The 27,761-nt window shown below is 36.7% G+C and overlaps 1 protein-coding gene across 1 annotated transcript; it reads right to left on the reverse strand.

Annotated features, from left to right (window-relative positions):
- Window positions 1–22,058: 22,058 nt before the first annotated feature.
- smfn (small fragment nuclease) lies at window positions 22,059–27,535 on the reverse strand. The gene is made up of 7 exons (XM_067399116.1): window positions 27,258–27,535; window positions 26,753–26,836; window positions 24,750–24,827; window positions 24,533–24,644; window positions 24,335–24,443; window positions 23,115–23,168; window positions 22,059–22,960 (listed from the first exon to the last, which is right to left on the reverse strand). The coding sequence occupies exons 1-7, from the start codon at window positions 27,489–27,491 to the stop codon at window positions 22,843–22,845; spliced, it is 789 nt and encodes a 262-aa protein (XP_067255217.1). The 5' UTR covers window positions 27,492–27,535; the 3' UTR covers window positions 22,059–22,842.
- Between the last annotated feature and the right edge of the window lie 226 nt (window positions 27,536–27,761).

A 27,761-nucleotide genomic window follows, 5' to 3' on the forward strand; every position in this document is an offset into this window, starting at 1 on the left:
TAATTATGACATGGCCTGAACATACCAATTATGGGCAAATTCCATTTGCATTTTGCATGTCATGTGATCAGTAATGGTTTGCATAGATGGAATATAGCCTACAACAAGATGTGGTCACGATTAATTGTCTTTGTTAAGAAAAATATTTGAATGAGATCTACAATGTTCCATAAAAAATAACAGCTTACAAGAATGGAATAACATGAAGGATGGAATGACAGAATTTTAATTTTTAGGTGAACTATTCATTAAGGACATTTACTGTATCTGTCAATAAAAAGTTGTGAAAGGTACAGGCAATTACTTGTTGTTACAAAACATGAAATAAGACGTCACAATGGAACACTTGCCATTCAACAGCATGTTATGAGATTAAAACAACAAAAATATAAAAGTTAGAAGATGTGGCATGTACTAAAATCAGTTATTTTACATAACCTTATGTTTAATAATATATATATATATAACTCATATGTGATCATCTGATGGCTAACCCTGACTCTAAATGTCAATCAAAATGCAAATAACCCCTTTCAAGTACTCAGTTTCTCTGCAAGGCGGTTGGGTTTTGTTTTGTGTTTACCGCTGAAGCTTTCTGACTACATCTGCAGTGATGGAACCAACAAATGGTTTTTCATTATAATGCATTATGAGATTATTTTTAGTTGCTTGGAAAACTTCAAAGACCAACAGTGGCCTGTTTTTTCTCTGATTATTCATGAAGGTCTCCTGAAAAGGAGCAGTGAAGGAGGACAGGACTTATTGCCATGACCTAATTACAGTTTGCTGCAGATGCCGATTTTACAGAATTTTCATATTTTGGCACAGACGGGCGCCGTACCTTAAAGCATCTGATGGCTTGAAAAAACAAGCTCAAGAACTTCAAGGCTTGTTTGGTTACCTGCGCTGTAGCCAACCACAAAAAGTACAATGTATTTTATTCCGCTATCAATCGACTATTTTGAGTTCTAAAGATTGAGGACAAAGTTCTTTGCCATGATTATTAATTCATCACAGCCTCAGTTACAAGGCACTCAAGTTTAGCAACTAAATTTAGGTCAGACAGAAAGGAAATGTCTAAAAACAAAATGTCCACGTGTCCCTACAAGAAATCTGAAGCTTCTTTAGAACATACCGAGGTCATTGCATTATTCATGAAGGCCTTAAAACAATCCATTAATCCATTCATTCATTCATTTCCAAGACTCAAAAAATGTCATAGGCAATATGCTGATGCTGCGTTGAATGGCCAATGAGACTTCAGCTGCAGATTTAGATGCACATTAGCTTTCTTTGTGAATTGTTACCCAGCAGTCTTCTGACAGACACATTAAAGGGAGGATAGACAACAACTCTCTACCCAAACCTCCTCTGGTTTTAGCTTTTCAGACTGAGAAGTTAAAGCCCCTCATCACCAGGGAGAGCGCTGTAAATCTGTGAGCTCTACTGCTGCAGAATACCCATAATTCAAAGGCAAGTGTTCATTCATCAAACCGTTCAATTAATAACCTTCCCTGAGAGCATAGCAGGGATTAATCAAGAACCTTCTCTGGTACGACATTGGAAGAATTTGAAAGATATCCTAACTTGAAAGAGGGAATATGATTCTTTTTCCACAGATTTTCCCATGTACTCAATCTTTCTGGCATGTGGTCTTGCTGGAATCTGTGGTGATGAAAAACCGGAGGTCCACACCACAGTCTCGAGCTCTGATGGTACTGGGTCATCTAGGTATTTTCTCTTGATTCAATCTGAAAGCACAATCAGGACACAGCCATGAAGTGGCTGCGCAGATGATCAGAGTGAATCAAACCTTTTATGGACCACTTCTGAAACGGAATGATTCTTAGAAGTCTGCTTGGGGACAATGCAACCTTAATATCCCCAGAAACACCAAGTTAATGAAAGGAAAGCCAAAAATTCCCAGGCCCTGCGATTCAATTCCCTTCAAAGATGAGGTCTATTTTCTCAAAGGCCTCGGAGAGAAAGAACAAGAAAAATGAGTGCCTTTTTCTAAAATCCTAGTTGGCTTCTTTGCCAACTACTTCCTAGAAAGGCCTAATAAAAAAAAACAGAAACAGATAAATGTCAGTCAGTTTTCCATGTGAAAGACAAGAAACAATATCAGAGAGTGAACAGAACTCATTCCAAACATATCAGCACATTATTGTATAAATACACATACACTGTTGTGGTCCGAGCTTTAATTAAAGTGATTGCTTTCGGGCATATCTGGATTTTTTTTTCGTTACCTGACGGTGCGTTAAATCAGAAAAATTTACTGTTTGTGCCAAAAGCTGAGCTCATCAAACTGAGTGGAAACAGACGCTCAAAATAAGCGTATAAAGAAAGTCAATCATTTCATTTAGAAAGAAGGGAAGCCTAAACATAGTAGACTGGAAACTAAGAATAAAAATGATCCAAACACAAGATATAAACAATATAAGTTATATCTTACATGACGATATATGACAATAGACGATATATGACATGACGATATACTCACTGTTATCGCTAATCCTCAAGAAATATGCACTCTAAAAATTCTGGTGGATTCAACCCATGTTTGGGTCAAATATGGACAAACCCAACCATTGGTTTTTAAATTTTTAAATTACATTTTTAAACCCAACTGTTTGGTTTGTCCATATTTGAACCAAACGTGTTGAAACAACCCAGCATTTTTTAGAGGGTGGCATGAGTTGCATTTTTATGAATACTTAATAAGACAGGAAAAAAATACAGGTATGTACCTTATTTTAATAATATTTCTCAATAACACTAACACAATATACTAATACTCCTCCTAAAATCCAGAGTTAAAGGTCCCGTTCTTCGTGATCCCATGTTTCAAACTTTAGTTAGTGTGTAATGTTGTTGTTAGAGTATAAATAAAATCTGTTCAATTTTAAAGCTCAAAGTTCAATGCCAAGCGAGATATTTTATTTAACAGAAGTCGCCTACATCGAACGGCCAGTTTGGACTACATCCCTCTACTTCCTTCTTTAATGATGTCACTAAAACAGTTTTTTGACTAACCTCCGCCCACAGGAATACACAAGAGTTGCGTTTGTAGAGTGTGTTTGTCGCCATGTTGTCGAAACGCTGTTATTTTCATCCTGCAGTCCAATCACCGGGTCTGATTCCGGCTCAAATTAATAGGGTAAAATTAAAGACATTTTTAATTTTACCCTTTCCGGGCACGGTGCGCTCAGAGCTGTCGAATCACAACACAGGAACCGCTGGCACAATCAGAACTCGTTACGTATTTCTGAAAGAGGGACTTCATAGAACAAGGAAGTCATCAGCCCATTTTTATGACAGTGGAAACAGCGGTATACAGATAAGTAAATTATGTGAAAAATACTGTGATTTTTTACACGCGAAACATGAACACATGTTATATTGCACACTATAAACACAATCAAAGCTTCAAAAAAACACGAAAAACGGGACCTTTAAAGTATGTTGACTCATGTCTACACTGTAATAAAGTTTTATTAGTTTTTGGTAAAATCTAAACTAACTGGCTTTATTCAAGTCAAAACCACTCTGATTGCATTGTACTGTAGGTTACAGGGCAAAAACACAAACGGTAAAAAAGGATGCAAGATCGTTTAATAATCATAATATGACTGCATGGTGAACCTATGAACCTAACTTATATTAACAACTATAACTTTGTGTTGTTGGCCAGATAAAATGACAATCAATTTATTTCTTTTATATGTGGATATTTTTTCACAATAACAGTCATTAAGTTTAAAGTTAAGTTCAAGTTAAGTTGGTGGCTTGATTGTAAACAACAAAAACATAAATAAATGGTTTTGAAGAAGAATATTTTGGTCAATTTGATGATGATACCTAATGCATTAACTTATGTAAAAGTAAATAGGGTCTTTTTTTTTTTTTTTACTAACTTCAAGGTTACAACTGTAAATGTTCATCACTCCTTCCTCCTTTCAGACATTGCTTTAACCTGTTTTTTTCTCAGAATGAATGATTGTACAATGAATAAAATGAGCAAAACTCTTCAGAAACCAAACAATCAAGAGTTCTGTAAGGACATTTCCAAATGGCAGACTATGTTTTGCACTAATTAACCCTGAGAGATTATGTTAGCAATTTTCTTCATCAGTAGGTGTGCGTTATATGTGCGAGCTTCAGCATTTATGGCGGTTTTATGTGAGATGAGTAACGGCCAAACCTCTCTTAACAGCCCCCCACCCCACCCCATCCCATTTCCAGCAGTGCATTATGGGAACTACACTGAGATGGGATCCCACATCATCAGACATACCTGCCTTAACCGACAGGCACATCAATCTCCCAGAGCATGCATGTCATTGTTTAAATTGGGTTATTTAAATTCATTAAATACTGCAACGGCATGAACTGCCAACATCATTAGACTTGCAGATGATGTTGCTGCAGTGGTTTGGTCCTAATGGCCATAGATTTCACGTCTCTCAAAGCAGTGTGGGAATATTCTGCTCACACTGCTTGGCTGAATGAGTGATGAGTACTTGGGAAGGATATGAGAATAATATTTAAGGAGAATTAGTTTCGCATGAGCCCATTGGTCGGCTGATGCTGACATGTCTTTTCAAACAAACCAACCCTTAATTGAGTCCAAGCAAACAGTTGGCTACAGTAAATGTGAATCAGATGTGTGTGCTCTGAACACATTAGACAAAGTTTGGAATGTTTCACTTTGGCTAATGTGAAATGAAAAATGTTCACTTCAAAATCTTAGAACAGCAATCAATTTTAGACCCAGCAAATCATTTTTGTCCTGCATAGAGGACATTTTTTTCTCTCTCTGAGACCATACATACTATAATACACCATAATATATAATCACAAAGTTATAAAACATAATTATAAATTTAAAATGTAAGTGTAACTTACTTTTACAAGACAGGCACTGATCTACATGTCCTCTGTAAGGGACATCAGGACAATGCTAAATGCAAATAATACAATGCAAGAACTAAACATATAATTCTGCATATATATCAATATATATATCAATATTTCTCTGAATTATAAGATGAAAAAATTTTAATATAAAAAATTGACACTGTAGGTTAAGCACAATATGAACAAATAATGCTGTAATACATTTTATAACATACTTCACACTAATGTGCAAAAATAAATTTAAATGTATTTTATAATTTTGTTAGAATCACTATATAATAACTCTTTTTGATGGGTTATGAAAAAAAAAAAACAATCATTATCCTAGTATGAAATAACTTTAAAGGCAACCTCTTGCCTTTTTGAATGTGCACAAAAATAAAAGAAGCGAATATTTCTTTTGCATGTTAACATCAGTGCATCAGGAGAGAAAATGTCTGCTGGTGTTCTGTACAAAGAAATCCAATTATTTCCTGACCTCTTGTGCTGTTCAAAGAACTTCTGTTGTACGTTTCATTGGATGTAAGACGCTGGTTAAAGAGGACAATAAACTGCTGACCCAAATTTCCTGCAAAAATAGCTCTGAATCTCCTGTGAAGCCACGCATGGGACCCCTGGATTGCAGAAGAGTCTGAGACATGTTACAGTTATCGAATGACTCAATACAACAGAGAGCAACGCTGCCAGGCTTTGTGCAGTTAAACGTGCTGTTCATTTCCAATACCCTGCTGTTTAAGTGAATAAAACATTTTTTTTTTCCCCCCTACACAACAACTGTTATGTGAAAACAGAAATGTAAACTTCCTTTCCATTTAGCGCTTTGAAACAGGGTTATTATAGTTAATTAAAACTATATAAAATCATTTGTAGTTTGCCATCTGGACATACCTCAAGTCTTTTGCTTTCAAGTCCAAATTCTTGTACTATAATATAATAAATATAATATAATATAATATAATATAATATAATAAATATAATATAATATAATATAATATAATATAATATAATATAATATAATATAATATAATATAATATAATATAATTAATATAATATAATAAACAACAGAAAAATTCTGACTGCCCTATTTAAAAGAACCCTGAACACTCGAAGATGATTCCTGTCTCTAGTTCACCATTAAATTCAGTTTGGGGAAGAATTCACAGTTTAAGTTTCAGCATGAACTTTTCACCCTCTACGAGGCACACGGCTGCTGGACACAATTCACTCCAAATAAAGATTTGCCAGCTCTCACATCCACTACACTGACACCAATGGCCTTTCACAAATGAGATCCCAGATTAAAGGGGTGGTCACATTACACTTTTCGTTCCATTGACTTCCACTCATGCGCATGCGTCAAACATCAAGTTTAATGTTTAAAAAAGTTTAGCTCTGAGCTGTGAATTTGCATCATGTAAAGATGAGTGACCAGAATTAAAAAAATTTGGGTATAAATTTTTGCAATAAAGTCAGGTAGATTGTATATTTTAAAATTTTGAATGTATTACTATTTATTATATGTTGAATTCATGTTTATTAAAAAAAGGACACTGCAGACCGTGACATCATATCACGATCATTGCAGTGTCCGAAGAAATTTCGCATGCTCAAAGTCTTACCACAGGCGTCTTTTTTTTATAAACATTAGCTTGGTTTGCGGTGTGACGCATTCGCATGCGTATGAATGTAAGTCAATGAAACGAAAAGTGTAGTGTGACCACCTCTTTATAGCTCTGCACTGACCACATAGCAGTAGTTGCATACTGACTCTAAAAACACTGACAGACAGACCAAAGGCACGCTACACAAGTCTGGCTTTACTCTCGCTCTGAGTGAACACAATTGATTTTTCCAAGACACTGAAGATACTAATGGAAACCATGTCCATGATCACCATCTCTATACTTGAAGCACACAATATAACAAAGTGCAAAGTGCGATCTAGTTTTGACTTTAATTTGTCTGACATCTATCTATCTATCTATACACACATCTACCATTTTCAATGATTTGAAGGAAGTATTCTAAGGGCCGTTTATATGCATTTTGGCCATTCCTTTTCACAACAACGGCATTTTGGGGGTCTGAAAGTGCAAAATTTTGAAAACGGGTTTCAAAGTGCTTTTTTTTAAAATGCTACCATTTTCATCTCTATGTTAACTACAAAAATGCAAATTTGTGAAAAGAGTGACATCATGCGCATGCGTATTACTTGTTCAATCTATAGCCATGTAGTGTTTCTTTACAAAGTGACATTGCCAACTATTGGCCTGGCAGTGGCAACAAATTACAACGTTTTTAGTTTTTTTCCCAGATCCGTGAATGGGGGCCGTTTCGACAAAGTTGTTACCTGTATGTGAAAAACTTTTCTGTTTTTAGTACATCATTGTTGTGTAAACATACCCTTATACTCACCAAGGTTGCATTTATTTGAACAAATTTTTAAATATTATTAAGTTTTCTATTTGAATATATTTTAAAATGTAATTTATCCATGTGATGGCATGCTGAATTTTCAGCATCATTAATCCAGTCTTCAGTGTCACATGATCCTTCAGAAATCATTCTAATAAGCTGATCTGGTGCTCAAGAAAACATTTCTTCCTATTATTATCAGTGTTGAAAACACTTGTGCTGTTTAATATTTTTGCAGAATTAGTGATATGGTAACACATTAGAATACTGTTCCGTCATTAATGAATAACAGGAGCAATGTTATGAGCAATGTAATATTAACACTCTAGTAACTAACTAACAAGAAACTGATTAACGAATTAGTAAGTAATAGTGCTTAGTCGAATGTGGTAGTTCACTATTAGCTAATCAATAACATGATAACTCCCAGTAATGACTGAAGTCATTGTATGCTTTTGAGGCTTTTGTAAGGTTTTGGATAGTAATTCCTTTAGAAAGATATAGTAACACTTGAGTAATTACTATACAAAACCTTACAAAAACCTCAAAAGCCTACAATGACTTCAGTTCATATTAAGGAGTAATCATGCTTTTCACTTTAGAATACAGATCCAAGTCTTTGGGATGTTGACATATTTTACATTATTCATTGCTATCAAACTCTTTGTCTACAGATTCTGCATGCATCAGTTGTTAATTCATATAAATATTACACAATGTAGAGGTTGACATGAGCATCACGACATGAGCAATGATTTATGGTCTAAGCAATGGGAAAGAGAGTGCAGGAGCAACAACGAGAGGTCCAGACTAGTTGTGATTCAGTGCTGAATTTGTCACCCTGTAACTGATCCGTCTCAGACACATTCTGTGGGTCTGGCTCCAGCGCAGCAACAGAAGTCACCTTGAAGCTCGGTTTCCTGCACAGCTGCACTGTAGAGAACTACACATGAAAACAAGACTGAGGCAATTTACCTGCACTACGACAGTTGTGATTATCCATAGCACATACTCAAGAAAGAATAAAGATGTTAGGATAAGTCAACAACAGTTGTGTTGTATCAATCAATAAGAATCCTCATCAATAGGTGCAATTACATTGTGTGATGTCCCGGATGTTTGTGTACCTCAGAGAGCCCTGCATTTTTAAAGAGTTTTGTAGGTGTTTTGAGAGTGTGAGGGTAGATATTGACTTGTGTAGTGTGTGTTGAAATGACTCTGACTTAGAGGAGCTGTCCCTGAAGGACACACCATAAAGCAGATGGTCAGCAAAAATGCAGCGTTTCGGTGTGATACACACGCACACACAGCTGGTATGAGGCAATGCTACAAAAACACCAGCACAAGCTTACAAACCAAACACAATGAGATGAAGAGAAAGGAGCAGAGCCAGAGACATATTCCTTCAAGTTCTCCTGGATGGTTCCTACTTACGAGTTCAGAAGTCTTAAATACTAACATTATATATGTTCAGTAGATTTTGGACCTAAGACAATTTAAAAACATTTTCTTCTCTTTTTAAATAAATACCTAGTTCAGTCATGAAACTCTATTCTATTTCTAAAAATAGAATGCAATGATGTGGAAGTTTCAAATTTCAATATTTTATTCAGAATACAACATAGATTTCAAATGTTTAAACTGAGAAAATATATCATTTTAAGGGAAAAATAAGTTGATTTTAAATTTCATGGCATCAACACATCTCAAATAGGTTGGGACAAGGCCATGTTTACCACTGTGTGGCATCCCCTCTTCTTTTTATAACAGTCTGCAAATATCTGGGGACTAAGGAGACAAGTTGCTCAAGTTTAGGAATAGGAATGTTGTCCCATTCTTGTCTAATACAGGCTTCTAGTTGCTCAACTGTCTTAGGTTTTCTGTGTCACATCTTCCTCTTTATGATGCACCAAATGTTTTCTATGGGTGAAAGATCTGGACTGCAGGCTGGCCATTTCAGTACCTGGATCCTTCTTCTACGCAGTCATGATGTTGTAATTGATGCAGTATGTGGTCTGGCATTGTCATGTTGGAAAATGCAAGGTCTTCCCTGAAAGAGACGACGTCTGGATGGGAGCATATGTTGTTCTAGAACTTGGATATACCTTTCAGCATTGATGGTGCCTTTCCAGATGTTTAAGCTGCCCATGCCACAGACACTCATGCAACCCCATACCATCAGAGATGCAGGCTTCTGAACTGAGCGCTGAAAACAACTTGGGTTGTCCTTGTCCTCTTTAGTCCAGATGACATGACGTCCCAGTTTTCCAAAAAGAACTGATATTGCTCCACTATTTTTCGCCGCAGCATTGGGGGAATTGGTGATCCTCTGCCCATCTTGACTTCTGAGAGACACTGCCACTCTGAGAGGCTCTTTTTATACCCAATCATGTTGACAATCGACCTAATAAGTTGCAAATTGGTCCTCCAGCTGTTCCTTAAATGTACATTTAACTTTTCCAGTCTCTTATTGCTACCTGTCCCAACTTTTTTGGAATGTGTAGCTCTCATGAAATCCAAAATGAGCCAATATTTGGCATGACATTTCAAAATGTCTCACTTTCAACATTTGATATGTTATCTATATTCTATTGTGAATAAAATATAAGTTTATGAGATTTGTAAATTATTGCATTCCTTTTTTATTCACAATTTGCACAGTGTCCCAACTTTGTTGGAATCGGGTTTGTAACTTCTAAATGGCAATATTGTGGTGACATTTATGTGCACTCAACCTGTAAATATTCTCATTCTGATAAGACTTGAAGGCAGGAAATAGGTTCACCAAGTTTAAGTCCAGAGATGAATCAGACTTGAATTCCATGTGCGTATTGAATGGATATGAATGAGAGTGTGTGAGGGCCTAAGAAATCCTCTACAGAACGATGCAGCCTAAGCTCACAGGGCTCCATGCCCAGCACAACTGGCACACGGGACGCTCTGCAGTTCCCCCACTCTACCCACGCAGGAGCTCTTAAAAACCATCTGCCACATCATCCACTGAGGAAAGCACAGAAAGTTAGATGCTCAATTAAAGTGGTGGGAATGCAAAGCAATCTGGAGTCAGTGAGACACAAGATCGGTTATTGATCAGTCAGTGGCCATGGGCCCAGATGGGATGGGCACTCCGACACTTTAACTATTAACAAGAGGCTTTCAAATGGTTTTACACTGCAGTGCCTTTATCTCCAGTGAATGGAGAAATTTATTTTTAAAAATCACAGGGAAGCAAACATTAAAATAGGTCACAGGTGATAAAATATTGAATACCAAACTATGAGATGTTAAAAGCAACTGGGAGTGACAGCAGACAATAGCAGTTGTCATGGTGATATGGAGACACCGGAATGCTGAGTACACAGAGATATATTCAATTCAGCAGACCTGGAGGCAACACAGAGCTGTCCATCAAAAAGCCATTTCAGAGCGTCCCATAAAAACAACAACACCAGACCAGTGGTGTGGAGATCACTCTAAAACAAATACCTCAAGCTCCAGCAAATCATTATGGAGGAAACTTCACTTGGGCACGAAGATACAGTAAAGGTTTATTCACACAGAGAGCAAATAAATATGAGGTTTTGGATTAAATTAAAAATTTTGTTTTTTTCTTCAACAGCCTATGTGTGTGTGCGTGTGTGTATATGTACTCCAAAAATATTTAGCCCTAACTTTCCCTATTTTAATTGCATGTAAAATTTCCATCCATTTGGATACAGTTTTAACATAAACTATAATAAACTTAATAAAAAATAAATGTGAAAGAAAATCAAAATTGTGGACAAGAACTTTGCCGACTATGGCAAATTCGGTATCTATTTTCTCGGCATGACCCAAGGAATTTATTAAGACATACAATTTCATTACAATAGGCAAAATGAATCAAAAACTATTAGCATTTTTTAAAATTTCATTAACTTTTTAAGTACCTTCAGGACATGGTACCGATGACACTTACCAAGTTTCATAACGGTAAAATATAGCATTTTGACAAAATTCAAAATGGCTGACACCCAAAATGGCTGATATAAAACGGGGCATTGTTCAACTCAGGATGCTGCACCAAATGTACTGTTTGTGATTTTTGGTCAAACCATTCAGAAGTTAAAAGCAAAAATAGCAATTTTTTCACATCTTCAGACCACTAGATGGCACTGCACCAAAACTGTGCAGGTACCCTAAGGTCATGGTTGTTATGACACACACCAAGTTTGGCCAGAATATGCTAAAGCGTTGCAGACATATAACCTCACGTCTGTTTTGGTGTGCTCTTCATCAAATTCGTTTGCTCAGTATTTGAAAACGGTTTGACTAATCAACTTACATTCCTTGTTTTTGTTTTGGCATGGTCTGAAGATGATCTGGTTCAATTTTCATGAAAAACGAGTTTTGGAAAATTCAAAATGGCAGAAACATTTTCATGACAGAAAATGACGCCATAGAGTTCATTCAAATCATCTTGAGCCATACGGTTTTATGGGCTGCCATTGACTCAAGAGCGGAAGAAGAAGTAGAAGATAATGATGAAGAAGAATCCACTGCGGCTTCAATACAAAAGTACTGTTTTAATACAACAGCCGTACTATTATATCCAATACCGTTTTTTAATGTCAATATACATCTACAAATAACTATCACAGTATTAATGCAAGTGACATTTCATCCATGATGTGTTGTCATTCTTGGTCTGAACAGACTTTAAAGTCAACATAAAATGGCCATTGCAAACCATTTTACTTTTGCAATGTGACATATTTTTAACGATAGAAAAGAAGAACAGGATATTCATTGATTTTGGTGATTTTATCCATCTGGATTTGACAGGACAAGGACAATAAGGTGCCACAAATCTTAATCAATTAGTCCTGAATTGAATCTGGCTCTTAGTTCACTTTAACTAACAGAACATGCCTTGATGACGTCAGCCAAAGAGGAAAGTAAGTTATTACATTTTGATGAGATATTACAAGGACATTTAATGATGTGGACGGATAAATCTTGTAAAATACAACCAGAAACATGTATTATTAAGTAAACCGGGTAAGTTTTAATTTCATGTGCTTACTGTCCAATAGGAAAACTCTGAACAGAACACCAAGTACCTCTCCAGTCGTTCCTCTTAATCTGAATACTGACTAATCTAATCATTCACATGTGCAAGAGAAAGAGAAACACTCAAAGAATCCTGAGAATGATAAACGCTTAATATGAAAACACTCACTACTGCAGTTTCTATCATCCAAGGCATGTGGATATTGAATTTTCATTAAATTTGTGGCAGGACTGAAAATATACGACCTCCTTTTTTCATTTATCGCTGACTGAAGAGAAGTTCCTCAACCTGAATCCTCATATAACCAATTACTCTTTTGAATTTTATGGCTCTTATAATGATTGCCATTAGCCGGAGCGCACTGACCTTCAGTAAACAGACCACTAAATGTGTTCTGCTTACACTAAACAGATCTGTTGTATTGGGACTAGGCCACATAAAGAGATTAATCGCACAGCTAATAGTGGACATCAGACCAGGCACAATCACTCCTGCAGGGCAGCTGAGGTGGAGCGCTGACCTCAGCAGTGTCCGTATTGAGAGTCGACTTCTTTTATAAACGGCACTAATGTGTCAAATCCACTGACAGGATTGGCCCTTCTGTTTTTTTCCCCCCAGAGCGGTCCGTCTATCCGTGTATCCTGTCCCGCACAGACATGCTGCAGAGTGACATCCTGACTCTATTTGGCTGGCCCTGCATAATTTAAAACCTCCTGTTCCCCTGCGAGAACCTTCACCGACATGTTGCAACCTTCCTTCAACGCTCGTCTCTCCTCACAGCTGCTTTGTTCTAAAACGTTGCACTCAAATGTGCATTTCTGTCCTAATGCAGATGTCCTTGATGCACTGGCTGCTTCAAGCGCATGTCAATATTCAATCCATAACGTCACTTACAAGATGAGACAATCACATAGAACAGAAAATCACGTCAGCATCTTTCATCAGCTCTCTCTCTCTCTTTCGCTCGTTGGCATGCAGCACTCTGTGTGTGCATTACTCTGCCTGAACTTCCATCCACTGCTCTTCGCCTACAAAATCGATGGGACGTAATTTTTCAGAAGCTCTAAAGAGGTTGAGAGTAAATTGTGTGCGTGTGGGTTGGGGGTGTCCTGAACTAACAGGGTATTTACTGCAAAACGTCATTTTCTTAATCAATATTTTTTTTCCTTTTCCAGTAAATTAAACAAATAATCAAAATACTATTAAATAGATAATTTATTTTCTCTAAAAAAATACATATATATATATATATATATATATATATAATGTGTTTACCATAATATAAGTATTAATATATATTAATATAAGAATAATATTTCTATTCATATTAATGTATTAATATATATATATAGAACATAAATTAAATAATTATTAAATATAAAATTAATTTTCTCTGAAATATCTTGTTTTAACCACATATCTGAAAAAAAAAATTAAGTTTATGCTTAACAGAAGAAAAAAGCAATATTTCAGTGACAAATTAATTCAAAATATATATATTCTGAAATATGTCCAATTATCAGAAACACCTTTGCTTCAAAGAAATATCTTATTTTGAGCATGTTTACATTTTTACTGGAAATAAAGAAGCACCTCTTTTGCAACCAGTCACAATAAATGTGTGCTTTTTTCTTTGCCTGAATATAAAAGATTAATCTAATTAAAATCTATCTCACATCTAACCATCTACCTGATGGGCATAGCATTAGGTTTGGGACTACGGCGGTAGGATTTAGGATATTTGGATAAACCCAAACAAGATCTGTTGATATGCAGCAGAATTGATGAGACGTACCAGCTGCAAACCGCTTCAAAGGCTCCAGATGAGATGTTTTATTCCTCTGGTCCCAAAGCCCCCAAAGACACGTGGAATAGCGCAGTGCTTCTGAAATGCTTCAGATGACCTTCAGAGGCCGTTCTAATAAAAGAAAAGAAAAAAAAAAAAACATAAAGAGCCTGCCAAGCCTTTGTAAGGTGTCTGGCACAAGATCACAGTGACTTTAATTCTCTAAATGCCCCGCTACCTTTACCTGATCAGAGTGACACCTGTCTTTGTTACCTGCCATGGCATCAATTATTGGTCATCCATGGAAAAATTAACTTTATAGTGTGCAGAACATGAGGCTCATCCTCACTCTCTCACACATACAAAGAAAAAATATATATTGTATTTTCCAAATGGCACTATTTTCTGAGAATACATCCAGTTAGACACTAAAAATACAGCTGAATTAAGTGAGGTATAATTTTCTGACCTGTTTCACCTCATTACATTGCAAGTGAATCTGAATTCTGTTGTCTGAATGTGCTTTGTTAGATTCCTGCAAATTTCCTTTAGCTCAGTGGTTAGAGCGTGGTGCTAGCAATGCCAAAGGTCATGGGTTCGATCCCAGGGATTGCACATACTCAGAAACAAATGTATAGTATAATGCAATGTAAGTCGCTTTGGATAAAAACGTCTGCCAAATGCATAAATGTAAATGTTTCCAAACAGAACATCCCTGACTAACCACATGACCTGCTGTTTTTAACTTCTCTTGTACTCTGCACATCTAATTACATTCTCACTTAGCATGTAACAGGGCCTGTTTTTCCTTTCATTAAAGGACAATTCCCTCAGGCTCCCTCAGTTTTGATTTTTGCGGTGCTTCTGTTTTTCTTCCACCTTTTTCTTCTAATTTTCACTCAGAACCTATTTTACCTGTTATTTATGAAGCTTAACCTTAAATCAACCGCAATGATGCAACTTCAGGTCATATTTCAAAGGAAGGTTTTGAGTATTGTGAACAGCTTTTGTGCCAAATGATTACAGATGTAAGCATCAAAGCCTTTCATGTACAAGAAATTTGGGAATAAATGTTTACCGTCTTAGTTTGGGATTTTTATATATATTTACAGTGGCCTAAAAAAGTATTTAGACACTCAAGACGAATATGTCTGAATGTCATTATACAATACACTAAATTGATAGGTTTAAAATGATAAAACAATAGCTAATATAGTTAAATTTTATTTTCACTCTGAGAAAAACTCTAGAATGATCTACTTCAGTAAAATTCATACATAAAGTTGGATGAAATGGAAGAGGCGATTCTTATGGAAGAGGATTAGGGCCAAGCAATAATAAAAAAATAAAACCATCTCGAGATTAAAGTTGTTAAATTTTGAGAAAAAAACTCATTAAATTTCGAGAAAAAAGTCCAAATAAAATGTTGAGAATAAACTCATTAAATTTTATTTTTAGGTTTTAGGTCTCATTAGGTTTTATTCGTTATGAATTTGTTCTCATAATTTAACAACTTTTTTCTCGTAATTTAACAACTTTTTTTCTCATAATGAGTTTATTCTCAACATTTTATCTCAACTTAACAATTTTTTTCTCATAATTTAACGAATTTATTCTCAACATTTTATCTCGACTTTTTTCTTGAAATTTTACGAGTTTTTTCTCGTAATTTAATGAGTTTATTCTCAACATTTTATTTCGACTTTTTTCTCGAAATTTAACAACATTAATCTCGAGATGGTTTTATTTTTTTATTATTGCTTGGCCCTAATCCCCTTCCATAGATTCTTGGCTTCTCGAACAAGAAAAATTGTAGGATGGTTGTGGTTTGTTATTGGTGGATCTCAGGTGAGTGACATTTTGCCCCGCCCACATGCCAGTAAACATGTCATCAGAGAAGAGATGTCGCTATGAGAGAGGGGAAGTTATTTTGATACATGAATAAATCATTTATAATAAATATAATAAAATAATAAATAAAAAATAGAGTCAGTCAATATCAGTTTTGATTTCATGGTGACTTTAAGGGTAAGTTTACACAACAATGATGTACTAAAAATGGAAAAGTTTTTCCTTAGCATTTTTCTTTTTTGTTGTTGGTAGATGACAGCGCTGTCAAAACGATCCCCGTTCACACGGATCCACGAAAACGATTAAAAACGCTGTATTATGCTGCCAGGCCAGTAGTTGGCGATGTCACTTTGTAAAGAAACACTGGTGTCGTGTAAATGGCCCCTTAGTATTGGGGATGCTGTATAAACAAGGAATATTTTCTGTCACAAAAGTATCTGTTCATACTTACAGTATGTGTCTATATTGTCAAGTACAGAGCATTTCTGTCAGTGTGTGCTGCAGGTCTGCGGGGGAAGGGATCTGAGTGGCGTCTGTCACTTTGGCCAATGCAGCTCCCCTGGATAAACTCTCCTCATAAAGGCCAGGACTGGCAGGCAGGACTGGAGAACAATGCTGACATCAGCGCTGACTGACAGCATAATAGAGCTAAATGCTTTAATGCTAGCATGCTTCCACTGGATTGGGTTTACAACGACAAATGATTGATGCAGAAATTCATGGTGCTTAAGACTCATTTTCCAGCTAAATGTCATCCCATATATACTGCCAAACAACAGCTCAAATTACGATTACTTACATCTGGCTACGTTCAGAATGGAACTCTAGCTTTCTACTTACGGAATACTGCACAGAATGCACTATATTATGCCTACTTTTTTAAAAAATACCATGTGAAACAGTGAACATGAATGCAACGATAAACGCTAACAAGTTGCTATATAAAGACTATTTATCAAACACATAAACTTACATCCTTGTGGTACTTGTCATTATTTATCAACTTACATATATCCACAGATCTTATTATACTAATATAATTGATAGTGAGCACAGTATAGTGCAAAATAAATAAAAGTAGTGTTTGCATGCAATTTAGCCAGTGAGTGTGAGTTTTAACTTAAAATTGTGTGTCTAACACTCTTCTTTGTGTTATTTATTCTACTAAATCCAGATTTAGAGCATTTCATCCTGATCAAACCCTGAAATGTGGATTTTTCCATATATGCAGGAGAAATGTTAATACTCATTTGGTTCAAAGTTATCCAAACACACTTTATCTCACCTGACACGTGTCACAAATGTCACTGAGATTCATGTTCAGTGTTCACCTTTGATTTAGAGCTCTGATCAAAGCCGATCTGATCCGTGTTCCATCCATGTCAGGGCTTTGGAAGACGAAAAATGTCTCACTGCAAATAAATAACACAAAAGTTCATACCTGCAGCTGAAGACACAGGATTAATTATTTTTGGATATTTAAATATATAAATATCAACACAAGGAGCATTCAGTTATATTAAGGTCTAACTAAAACCAACTCAGTTCAACTGCTGATAATTGGCACATAATTAAATTAGCGTAAATGCGAGCTATTTTTCAGAGCACAAATTTAATGAACCTTTAATGAGTGTGAGGAGCCTGTCAGAATAAAAGTGATAAATTATGAGACTTCGTCAGTAATTACGTGAGCTCCTGTTGGTTCAGGGTTATGAATTCATGATGGATTGATCTGTTCTTAGTCCATCATCACGTTCCAGACTTTTTTTTCTGCCCTTGAACGAATGCAAATAGCAGAAATATTAGAGTAAGCAATTAAGAAATACATAAATTACAGTTTCAGTGGTTTAAGAACTAATTTTGTCCAAAGCGCCCAATGTTCTGCTAGTGTTTGAGCATGGAGAATGTTTTCATGAGAGGCTGATTTACCGAATTCATTAATTCCAAAAGTCTTAATTATCTCTCTTTATTTGAGTCATCAGGCACCCTCAGGAAATCCTCCATATGCTGGGCCATTCACTACAATCTTCTGACACACACCAGAACATGCCAAACTGTTAGAAGATTTTATGGAAGATCTCTGTAACACTGAAATTAATTTGTTGCATGATAAACAAATGTCATTAGATGAAGGAGTGCTTTAGAAAAAGCATCTACCTGGACTTGAAGTGTTGCCTCTTCAGAACAGTCTATCCCACTGGGTTCTGTGTGGCCTTGGTGAACCTGCAGCAATACCACTCGAGCAAATCCAAGAAAGTTTGTACCTCTTTCTTCTGCAAATGACATTTGTCAGAGATTGCAGAATCTTAAAGAAGTCTATTTAGTGCCTTTCTGTTTCACATTAGGCTCAGCAAATAGCTCTGCATAGGGTTCTTTCACAGGCTAAGGGATTTAAAATAGTTCTTAATGTTGCATTGTAGGCTTTTGATGTCTAAATAGCTGGTTTTCTAAAAAAATAAAAATAAAAAAAGAATACAACTTTTTTCTTTGGAATTTTGGATGGCTTCTTTGGGTAAAAAGTCGGTACAAAGTTGCTTTCCAGAATCTTTACACTCTCTGTTCCTCTGAGGTGGAACGAGATATCAACCTTCATCTGATCTCTTGAGGCCATCACAACTATACATAGACAGCTGAAGACCTTTCTACTACTTTATAATTTACTACTTGAAAATTGGCATTGTGTACTGCAAATATTGTTGGCTTTTATTTAGAAATTGCTTGAGATGTTTTTATATTGCAAGTCGCTCTGGATAAAAGCATCTGCCAAATGACTAAATGTGTTTCTAAATCGTTTGACCAGACTAGTGCAAACACTCAGTCCTGACCACTAATGAGGATCTTTATCCTCTGGGAGAGAGATTCTAAGGGAGAGAGATGAAAGAAGTGTTTCACAAGCTACATGGTTTATGCATTGGCCCAGTGTCTCTCTGTCTATTTAAAATTTCCCTTGTAGAATCAAACCTGCGATCCTCCAGTGGCAGCAGTGACAGACAGAGTGCTCATGTTACCTTGGGCTGCTCCAACCAAACAAGGTTTGAAGTCCCAGCAGTCCCTGCCACATTAAAACAGCATAAAACTAAGTGGAGTGTGAGGGCAACATTTACCAACCTCGACATAGAGTTGAAACTAGATTGCATGTTTTGTTTAGCCTATGTATTAGAGCAAATAATACGATTAAGTCAAGTTAAATAAGTATTAGAAAGCTCTCAGTCAATTCAAACATTCCAATCACTGAGAAGCAAATATGTTGTAAAACTAAAAGTCCGTCAAAAATTAGTTCCACTTACATTCTTAATAGAAATAATTTGTGCCATAGAGAGGAATAGCATTCCGGCCCGCCATATAAGATTGTAGCAGAAATGCTAAGAGTATGCTACATATGTGCAGTTAACCCTCTCCTCCTTTCTGGAAGAAAGCAGCCACAGGTGACCATTCCTTCTGCAAAAAATACTTTTTGAGGTAAAAAAGTTTTTTTTCATGCTCAGAATTTTTGTCATACTGTCTAAGCTGTTTGCGTGAAGCATTATAAAGTCATATAATTTTAATCAGTGTTTTCTTAGCTTCTAAAATGTTTAGCTATGTGTCAAGGCTATTGTGTTAAGCTATAGCATAGCAAGTTTTATCATGCTGTCAGTGTAGGGACAGCAACATGCTGTTGCAAATGTCCCCTATGACGACATTAATGTAAAAACTTTTCATGACCAGTTTTGTGTAAGTTACTCTAAAAAGTAATTAATTCCTAACTTCTAATCTTTCAATAGCCAGGTATCTCCTTTTTTAAGTAAATACAGGTGCTGGTCATATAATTTCGTGAAAAAGTTAATTTTTTATTGTAAATTATTTTTAAAAATTAAACTTTCATATATTCTAGATTCCCTACATGTAAAGTAAAACATTTCAATTTTTTATTTTTTTTTTAATTTTGATGGTTAGAGCATACAGCTCATGAAAGTCCAAAATCCAGTATCTCAAAATATTAGAATTTCCTAAGAGCCTTCAGATCATCTGTATATTGTTGGATCGACTGTTTCTCATCTTTCTCTTGAAAATATCCCATAGATTCAGGGGTCAGGCATGTTGGCTGGCCAATGAAGCACAGTAATATCATGGTCAGCAAACCACTTGGAATTGGTTTTTGCACTGTGGGCAGGTGCTAAAGTCCTGCTGGAAAAGGAAATCATCATCTCCATAAAGCTTGTCAGCAGATGGAAGCATAAAGTGCTCCAAAATCTCCTGGAAGATGGCTGCATTGACTTTGCACTTGGTAAAACACAATGGACCAACACCAGCAGATGTCACGGCCCCCCAAATCATTACTAACTTCAGAAACTTCCCACTAGACTTCAAGCAGCTTGGATTCTGTGGCTCTCCAGTCTTCCTTCAGACTCTGGGCCATGATTTCAACATGAAATACAAAATTTACTTTTATCTGAAAAGAGGACTTTCTGTCTAGTTCTTTTTCTCCTTAGCCCAGGTAAGAAGCTTCTGATGTTGTTTCTGTTTCAGAAGAGGCTTGGTAGTCCTTTTCCTGAAGATGTCTGAGTGTGGTGACTCTTGATGCGCTGACTCCGTCTTCATTTGACTCATTGTGAAGCTCTCCCAAGTGTCTGAATCGGCTTTACTATACAGTATTCTCAAGCTTGTGGTCATCCCTGTTGCTTGTGCACCTTTGCCTACCCAATTTCGTCCTTCTAGTCAACTTTGCATTTAATATTCTTTGATACATCACTCTGTAAACAGCCACCACATTCAGTAATGACCTTCCTGTGACTTACTCTCTTTGTGGAGAGTGTCAATGATTGTCTCCTGGACCATTGCCAAATCAGCTGTCTTCCCCATTAGTGTGGTTTCAAAGAACAAGAGATACCCGGAATTTATACTGTAGGGATGGTCATTTAATGAAACTCAAATGTAAATATTCTAATATTTTGAGATACTGGATTTTGGACTTTCATTAGCTGTACGCTCTAATCAACAAATAAAAAATAAAAAAAAAACTTTTGAAATGTTTTACTTTACATGTAGGGAATCTAGTATAAATGAAAGTTTCATTTTTTTTAAATAATTTACAATAAAAAAATTAACTTAATATTCAATTTAATCACAATATTCTAATTATATGACCAGCACCTGTACTGTCAGTCTAGGCCACAATGTAGCCTGCTTTTAATGTTCTGTTCTCTGTTCAGTCACACACACACACACACACACACACACACAGTTCAGAGAAATACACAAAAGTTTTTCAGTGAATTTCAGTCTTAATTTATGATTAAAATATTTTGTAGTGCAAATTTATTACAAAAATTAACCAAAGCATGGTTGTTACTTGAAAAAGTTTTTTTCTTTTTTCTTTTCCTTTTACTAGTCTTAGTCTTTATAAAGTTTATTTGTTGCAACATTTGACTTTGTCTATTCAAGTATAAATTGTATGTATATTATATGTATGCGTTACACGTCAGTGGGTAGCTGACAGATGACGGTTTAATGTATTAAAGTTTTGACTTTCAAATGCAAACAGTCTCTAGGAGTTCAAGGAAATGCAAAAAGTGTTGCAACCGTCCCCACTCTGCCCTAATTTTTAACTAGGAAACTCATATTTATGATACTTCCGAGAGCATGTGAAGGCAGCATAAGTGTTCAGTCTATAGGCGCATAGTTTTTCTTTACAAAGTGACATCGCCAACTACTGGACTGGCAGCAAACATTCTTTCAATTAAAACCTGGCCCAATTAATAACTTAGTTAAATGGCTTGTGAATGCAATTTCGCTATGAAATACATTACTGTGGTTTTAAATTTATTTTAAATCACTGTTATCACTTTTTTTCCCCAGAGAAAATACTGACTAAAAGAGTCTTCATATATGTGACTTTAAAAATTGTGTACCAAATAATTACCAAAAATTATTTTAAATATCACTCAGTGAGTTATCATTTAACCACATATTAACTTTGGAAGGCTTTTGTCTTTCAAACACATCATTTCATATTTACATCCACTGCAGGGATTCCTTTACTTTGTCAGTTGACACCCCTGCAATTCCATCACGAAGCCCAATCCCTAAAACCTTGACATTACATAATATTTAACACACTTCATTTTTGTATTTTTATTAGGTAAAAGATTTTCCAAATCAATTTGATAAATTAGATCAAAAGTAATCTAAAAGTAGTCTTACATTACCTTAAATGTGTAACGTAATGGATTACGTTACGAACTACAATTTTTATCATGTAATTTTGAATCAGTAACCGACTACAATTTGTATGTAATCTACCCCAGCCCGCACTGTCGACAACCCCATTTATCACCATTGCAATGAGCTCCAGATATTAGCTGACTGTATACTGCCATCTGCCGTCTGGTTCAGGTTACTGCATGAACAGGTCAGCAATAAATTTTCAGCATTCTCATTATACATTCTCCAAAAACCGCAACAAATGATTTTTATTTCAAAAAAGGAGTGTAATGAAAACACTCTCAGACAGGATAACCTTTTCAAACATACTTGTTTCATTACTGCACACAAACACAATCCAGTAAACAAGCAACATATCAGATTCCCTAATGAAACACAAAGGATAAAAAGGAACTTGTTCAAAACAATGAGTCATTTCCATCATTTTGAACTTTTTGGATTCTCTCTCTTTTTAAACCAAGATATTTGCAGTGATAACAAATAAAACAGGAAAAACAGTGGGGACGTCAACATGTCTGTCTTTCTCTCTCTCTCTCTCTCTCTCAAGTATTTGCACAAGCTTTCATTCAAATGTGAGGAAGATCCTAAAACCACTCCAGACCGATTTGGAGATTAGCTCACAGATGTCTTATCACCGTTTTCCACTACTTTTCTCTTCTCCTTCACTTTGAAAACATTCGCTCTGTAAAACTTCAGTTCTTTTATGCTCTCCTGGATGTCTTCCAATGCTCTGAAAATTCAAACAGACACAACATTATTCTGAGATTAGACAAAACAGCTCTTCTTTAGGTTTAAATATTTATGAAGTACATCAAAGGCTCTCTTGCGATGCTAAATGTGGCATTCAATAATACAGCTGTGAAACACCTGTTTTGCACACAGACCTATGCGATGCTTTTTTCTGCGGTGCGTGACCATACTCCTCTGGATACCATCGTCTAGAAAAAAAAAGAAGAAATTATTTTGACATCACCTTCATGTACTTGCAGAAGCACATGTGCATGCATTAAAGGGGACCCATTTTGCAAAATTCACTTTTACATGGTGTTTGAACATAAATGTGTGTCGGCAGTATGTGTACAACCACTGTATAATGGTAAAAATCCACCCACTCCTCTTTTTTTTTTTTAAAAAGTGTCCCAGACTAAACCTTTTGCCGTTTCTATGCAATGTGACATCACATTGCACAGGCCCCACCCATGACTGCTGACAAACTCTGATCTATTAGCATAGACCCAGCCTTGAGTGAGCTGTACACAGTCTGCCATGTTTATCTCCTTTTCAGATCATTTAACAGCAGCATTCAAGTAAGAAATATATTCTTAAATCTACTAAATTTATTCAATCAAAAGCAGTGAGTGATTTTCTGTTTTTCTTTTATTGTGTAGTTCATATTAACAGCATATATAGCAGTAGTAGGTACTGTATATTACGCTGCAGTAACTTTAATACACAGATCTAATATACACATTCAATTTCTTTACTCGCAGTTTACGTTCACAGACATAACAGACTGTGTTTATGTGAACTTTGAGTGTTTTTGACATAACCTTGTGTGTATTTGATCGTTAAAGCGCAATAAGATGTGAAAGAGAACTTAGTTTAGTACTCACACGACACGCCGTCTGTGAGCGTGCTTCAGATTTGTGCACTCAGAAAACCATATATCAGAAATTTAATCTCATATGGCTTTAAAACGCATGCAGATAATAAACTTCCATGATGACAAAGTCACATGAGCGTGGCCACGATAGAGATGATAATCAAAACCAAAGAGATGTTTTAGTTTTTGTCAGAGTATCTGAGGCATGATCTGTAAAGGCTCCGCCCTTTTCAGAAAAGCGGGTTGGGGAGCAGCAGCTTATTTGAATTTAAAGATACATGAATGAAAACAGCATGCTTTTCTTTCCACTCAAAAATGGGCATTTATGTATAAGATGGTATAATAAATGATCTGTGGGGTATTTTGAGCTGAAACTTCAGACACATTCTGGGGACACCAGAGATTTACATTAAATCTTGTAAAAAGGGGCATTATAGGTCCCCTTTAATGTGGCAACAGCGGTCATTTGGTCACCTGATGAAACCTAAATAGGGAACATACCTGGACAGCTCTTTAATGGTGCTCACGTCAATAATGCGATAGTGCAGATGTCGCATGAACTGCGGCATGTACTTATCCAGAAACTTCTTATCGGCGTGAACGGAGTTCCCTGTGGACGAAGAACCAAAAACTCTCTGAGGCCAATTTCACACCTGCAACATGCAAGAGAAACACCAGCAGCTCGTGTCAAAACGTTACCTGCGAGAGGACACTGTCCGGGTGGCGTGTGCTGTCGGACGAAAGACAGGAATTCGTACTCTGCCTGCTGGAGAGAGATGTGACTGTCCCTGACAGCCTGCGTCAACCCTGACTGGCCAACGAAATAGGAACACAAATCACACAACACGCATCAAGCACAGACAAGCTCATTCAGGCAAACGGGAAACACTCAGCATGTGCGTCAATCGATACTCACCTTCCCATGATGCTCTTTGCACCAGTCTGACATGCCGTCAAGCAGATCATCTGGTTGGTTGATGATCAGATTTGGCCCCTGACAACAATAAAATGTTATAGCTTTAAATACCCAGTGTAATAAACTTTGGTCTTGTATTGGCAGACAGGAGACATATATGAGAGATTAGAGGCAGGTGGTATTTGGGAGAGGGACATTCTCATTCTAGACACCCTAGAGGGACATTCTGGCATTAAAGCTTCTCATTGGCTTTGAATGGGTGACATCATGCTTTGCCGAACTGAATTGTGGGTTCCATTGCGTCACGTCACTGACGTTGCTTGTGGCTGAAGTCGAAAAATGTTTAACTTTTCAAAGCGCCAAAACAGGCACCAGCCAATCCGACTGCCTTATGCAAATACCCTAGCGCAGACTCCAGCTAACTGCATTCATCTAACACCGGAAAGTAATGTCATTGGCTGTTGTCACTATGACGGTCACATCAGCACCAAGCTTCAGACACGCCCTCAGTCAAGCGTCAACGCCCCGTGTGAATGCAGCATTAAGGTCCCGCCACAGCATTTCAGTCGGGTTAAGGTCTGAAATCTGACTGGGCCACTGCAACACCTCGATTATTTTCTTTTTCAGCCATTCTGTTGTAGATTTGCTGGTGTTCTTGGGGTTATTGTCCTGTTGTATGACCCAATTTCAAATGGTCTCACATTTGACTTTAAAATACTTCAATATACAGAGAGAGGAGTTCTTGGTCGACACAATGACTACAAGGTGGCCAGGTCCTGTGGCTACAAAATAAGCGCAAATCATCAACCCTCCAATAGCATGATGGACTTTTGGTATGAGGCGTTTTTGCTGATATACTGTGTTTGGTTTTTGCCAAACTTGGCGCTGTGCATTATGGCCAAACATCTCCATTTTAGTCTTGTCTGTCCAAAGCACATTGTTCCAGAAGTCTTGTGGTTTGTTCAGATGCAATTTTGCAAACCTAAGCTGTGCTGCAATGTTCTTTTTAGAGACATGAGGCTTTCTCCTGGCAACCGTTCCACACAAGCCACATTTGTCCCATCTGTTCTGTATTGTACGGTCTTTAACATTTAACATGTTAACTGTGGCCTGTAGAGTCTGAGGTGTAGTTTTTGTTTTTTTTTGCAGTTTGTCTCTGAGCAATGCATGGTCTGAAATTTGGCTGAATTTGTTGGGATTGTCAACTGTCTTGAATGTTTTCCACTTGTGAATAATCTTCCTCTTGAATGTTTTCCACTTGTGAATAATCTTCCTCACTGTAGAATGATGACTTAAAATAGCCGTATAACCCTTCCCAGACTGATGGCAGCAACAATTGCTTCTCTTAAGATCACTACTTTCCTCCTTAGCATTGTGTTAACACACACCTGAAGGCTCCAGCCCCTGCAAACTGCCAAAACTCTTGCATTTGATCAATTAATCAAAGGCATTAATTAAAAGTATGATCCTTCCATATTCTGTTGAATTTTACATTTATTCAATTTATCCTGATTGTACAGCAGTTTCATACAACATTTGTTGTTTTTAAATATACTTTATACCTAAACTTGAACTTAAAAGCCAATTCTGTCAATTTATAAGTGCACACAAGTATATACGTCACCTCAAAACTAACAAACATGAAGACTGGTACATATTGTGATAGTGAAGTTCCCTGCTATAGACACGGCCGGCTTTGCTGTGCAGCGAGGAGTGAGGTTTTGATGTTATCGTTGTGTGTCACGTTAAGGGGGACACAATAGACAATTTGAAATCCGATTTGTGAAGCTAGAGTGTCCAGACTGAGAAGCATCTGTAAAAATCTGATTTAAATCGCATTTCAAACCACCTCCAAATGTGGTTTAAATCAGATATGACAGATTTAATGTGTTTTTTTTTTTTTTTTATGTCCAGACTTTCAAAGACCCATCTGGATATAATCTGGATTTTTGCAGGTAGTATGTACATGGCCCAATTCTGACTGCATGGGAAGAATCACCCACCTCTGCAATGACGTTCAGGTCAGAGTCTGTAACTATGCAAGCCATCTCAATAATCTTGTCCTTCTCGATATCCAGCCCTGTCATCTGAAACAGGAAGTACATTGGCACTTCAAAACCAATCATTCTTATAACTGCACAATCACTGCTGATGACAACTTATTTGTAAAGAGTTCCTGGACAAAAACTGCGTAGGGTGTGCAAAAGCTTGTAAACAAGCAGGTCGGCTAGTCATCAGCTGCAGTGACTAATCTAAATCTTATCCAAACAAGTTTTGACATATGAATAGACTGTATTTAAGTGGCTATATAAGCAGATGACATGTTTGATGATTGTTTGATTCTATGATCATTTCACGTATATAAACCCATGCAAATTCATTTAGCATCGAGCTGCTGATTCTCGGTCATAAACTGTCGTTTCCGTTAAAACAACATCTTGGTTTTGACTTAAATCATATAAAAAGACAAAATTATGTAATTGTGTTCTTCAACAGCTGTTTATTTACCTCCAGATCCACCCAGACCATCCGCTGCGCCAAGGACTGTGACATCTTCCTACTGTGAGGTCGTCTTCTTGACATCAAACCCTTGACGAGCACAGAGGCACATGGACTGTAGAGAGAGAGGCTGTGGGCTGTAAACACCGGTGGAAATGCTTTAACTCGCTGAGATGACACACAGACTTGAGTCAGGACTCTGAATGCAGAAACACACGCCGCACTCCACATGTGTGCCCGCATACTGACGTCTTCCGAACGCAAATGTCGTAAATACCAGCGCGGCGCAACAGTGCAGGCAGGTCAGCGGCAGACACATTTGAAAGTAAAAACTATATGGAAACAAAATACGCGCTTTAGTTCATTGGTTAATTCTGCTCATATACTGTTTTATTATATAGGCCAGCAATGTTTATTTAAATGCATTTATATAGTTTTGCACTTGATGTAATTGATGGCGGATGTAATTATTTGGTAAATAATATTATTATTACATAACGTGTGTGTGTGTGT

Source organism: Chanodichthys erythropterus, chromosome 10, assembly GCF_024489055.1.
Source record: "Chanodichthys erythropterus isolate Z2021 chromosome 10, ASM2448905v1, whole genome shotgun sequence".
Lineage (NCBI taxonomy): Eukaryota > Metazoa > Chordata > Actinopteri > Cypriniformes > Xenocyprididae > Chanodichthys > Chanodichthys erythropterus.

Coding starts and splice junctions, on each gene's coding strand:
- smfn (XM_067399116.1), bottom strand. CDS start 27,491: ATGCGGGCACACATGTGGAGTGCGGCGTGTGTTTCTGCATTCAGAGTC. Junction 24,645..24,749: donor GCAAAGAGCATCATGGGAAG/GTGAGTATCGAT, acceptor TTCGTTGGCCAG/TCAGGGTTGACGCAGGCTGT. Junction 22,961..23,114: donor CAGAAAAAAGCATCGCATAG/GTCTGTGTGCAA, acceptor TTGAATTTTCAG/AGCATTGGAAGACATCCAGG.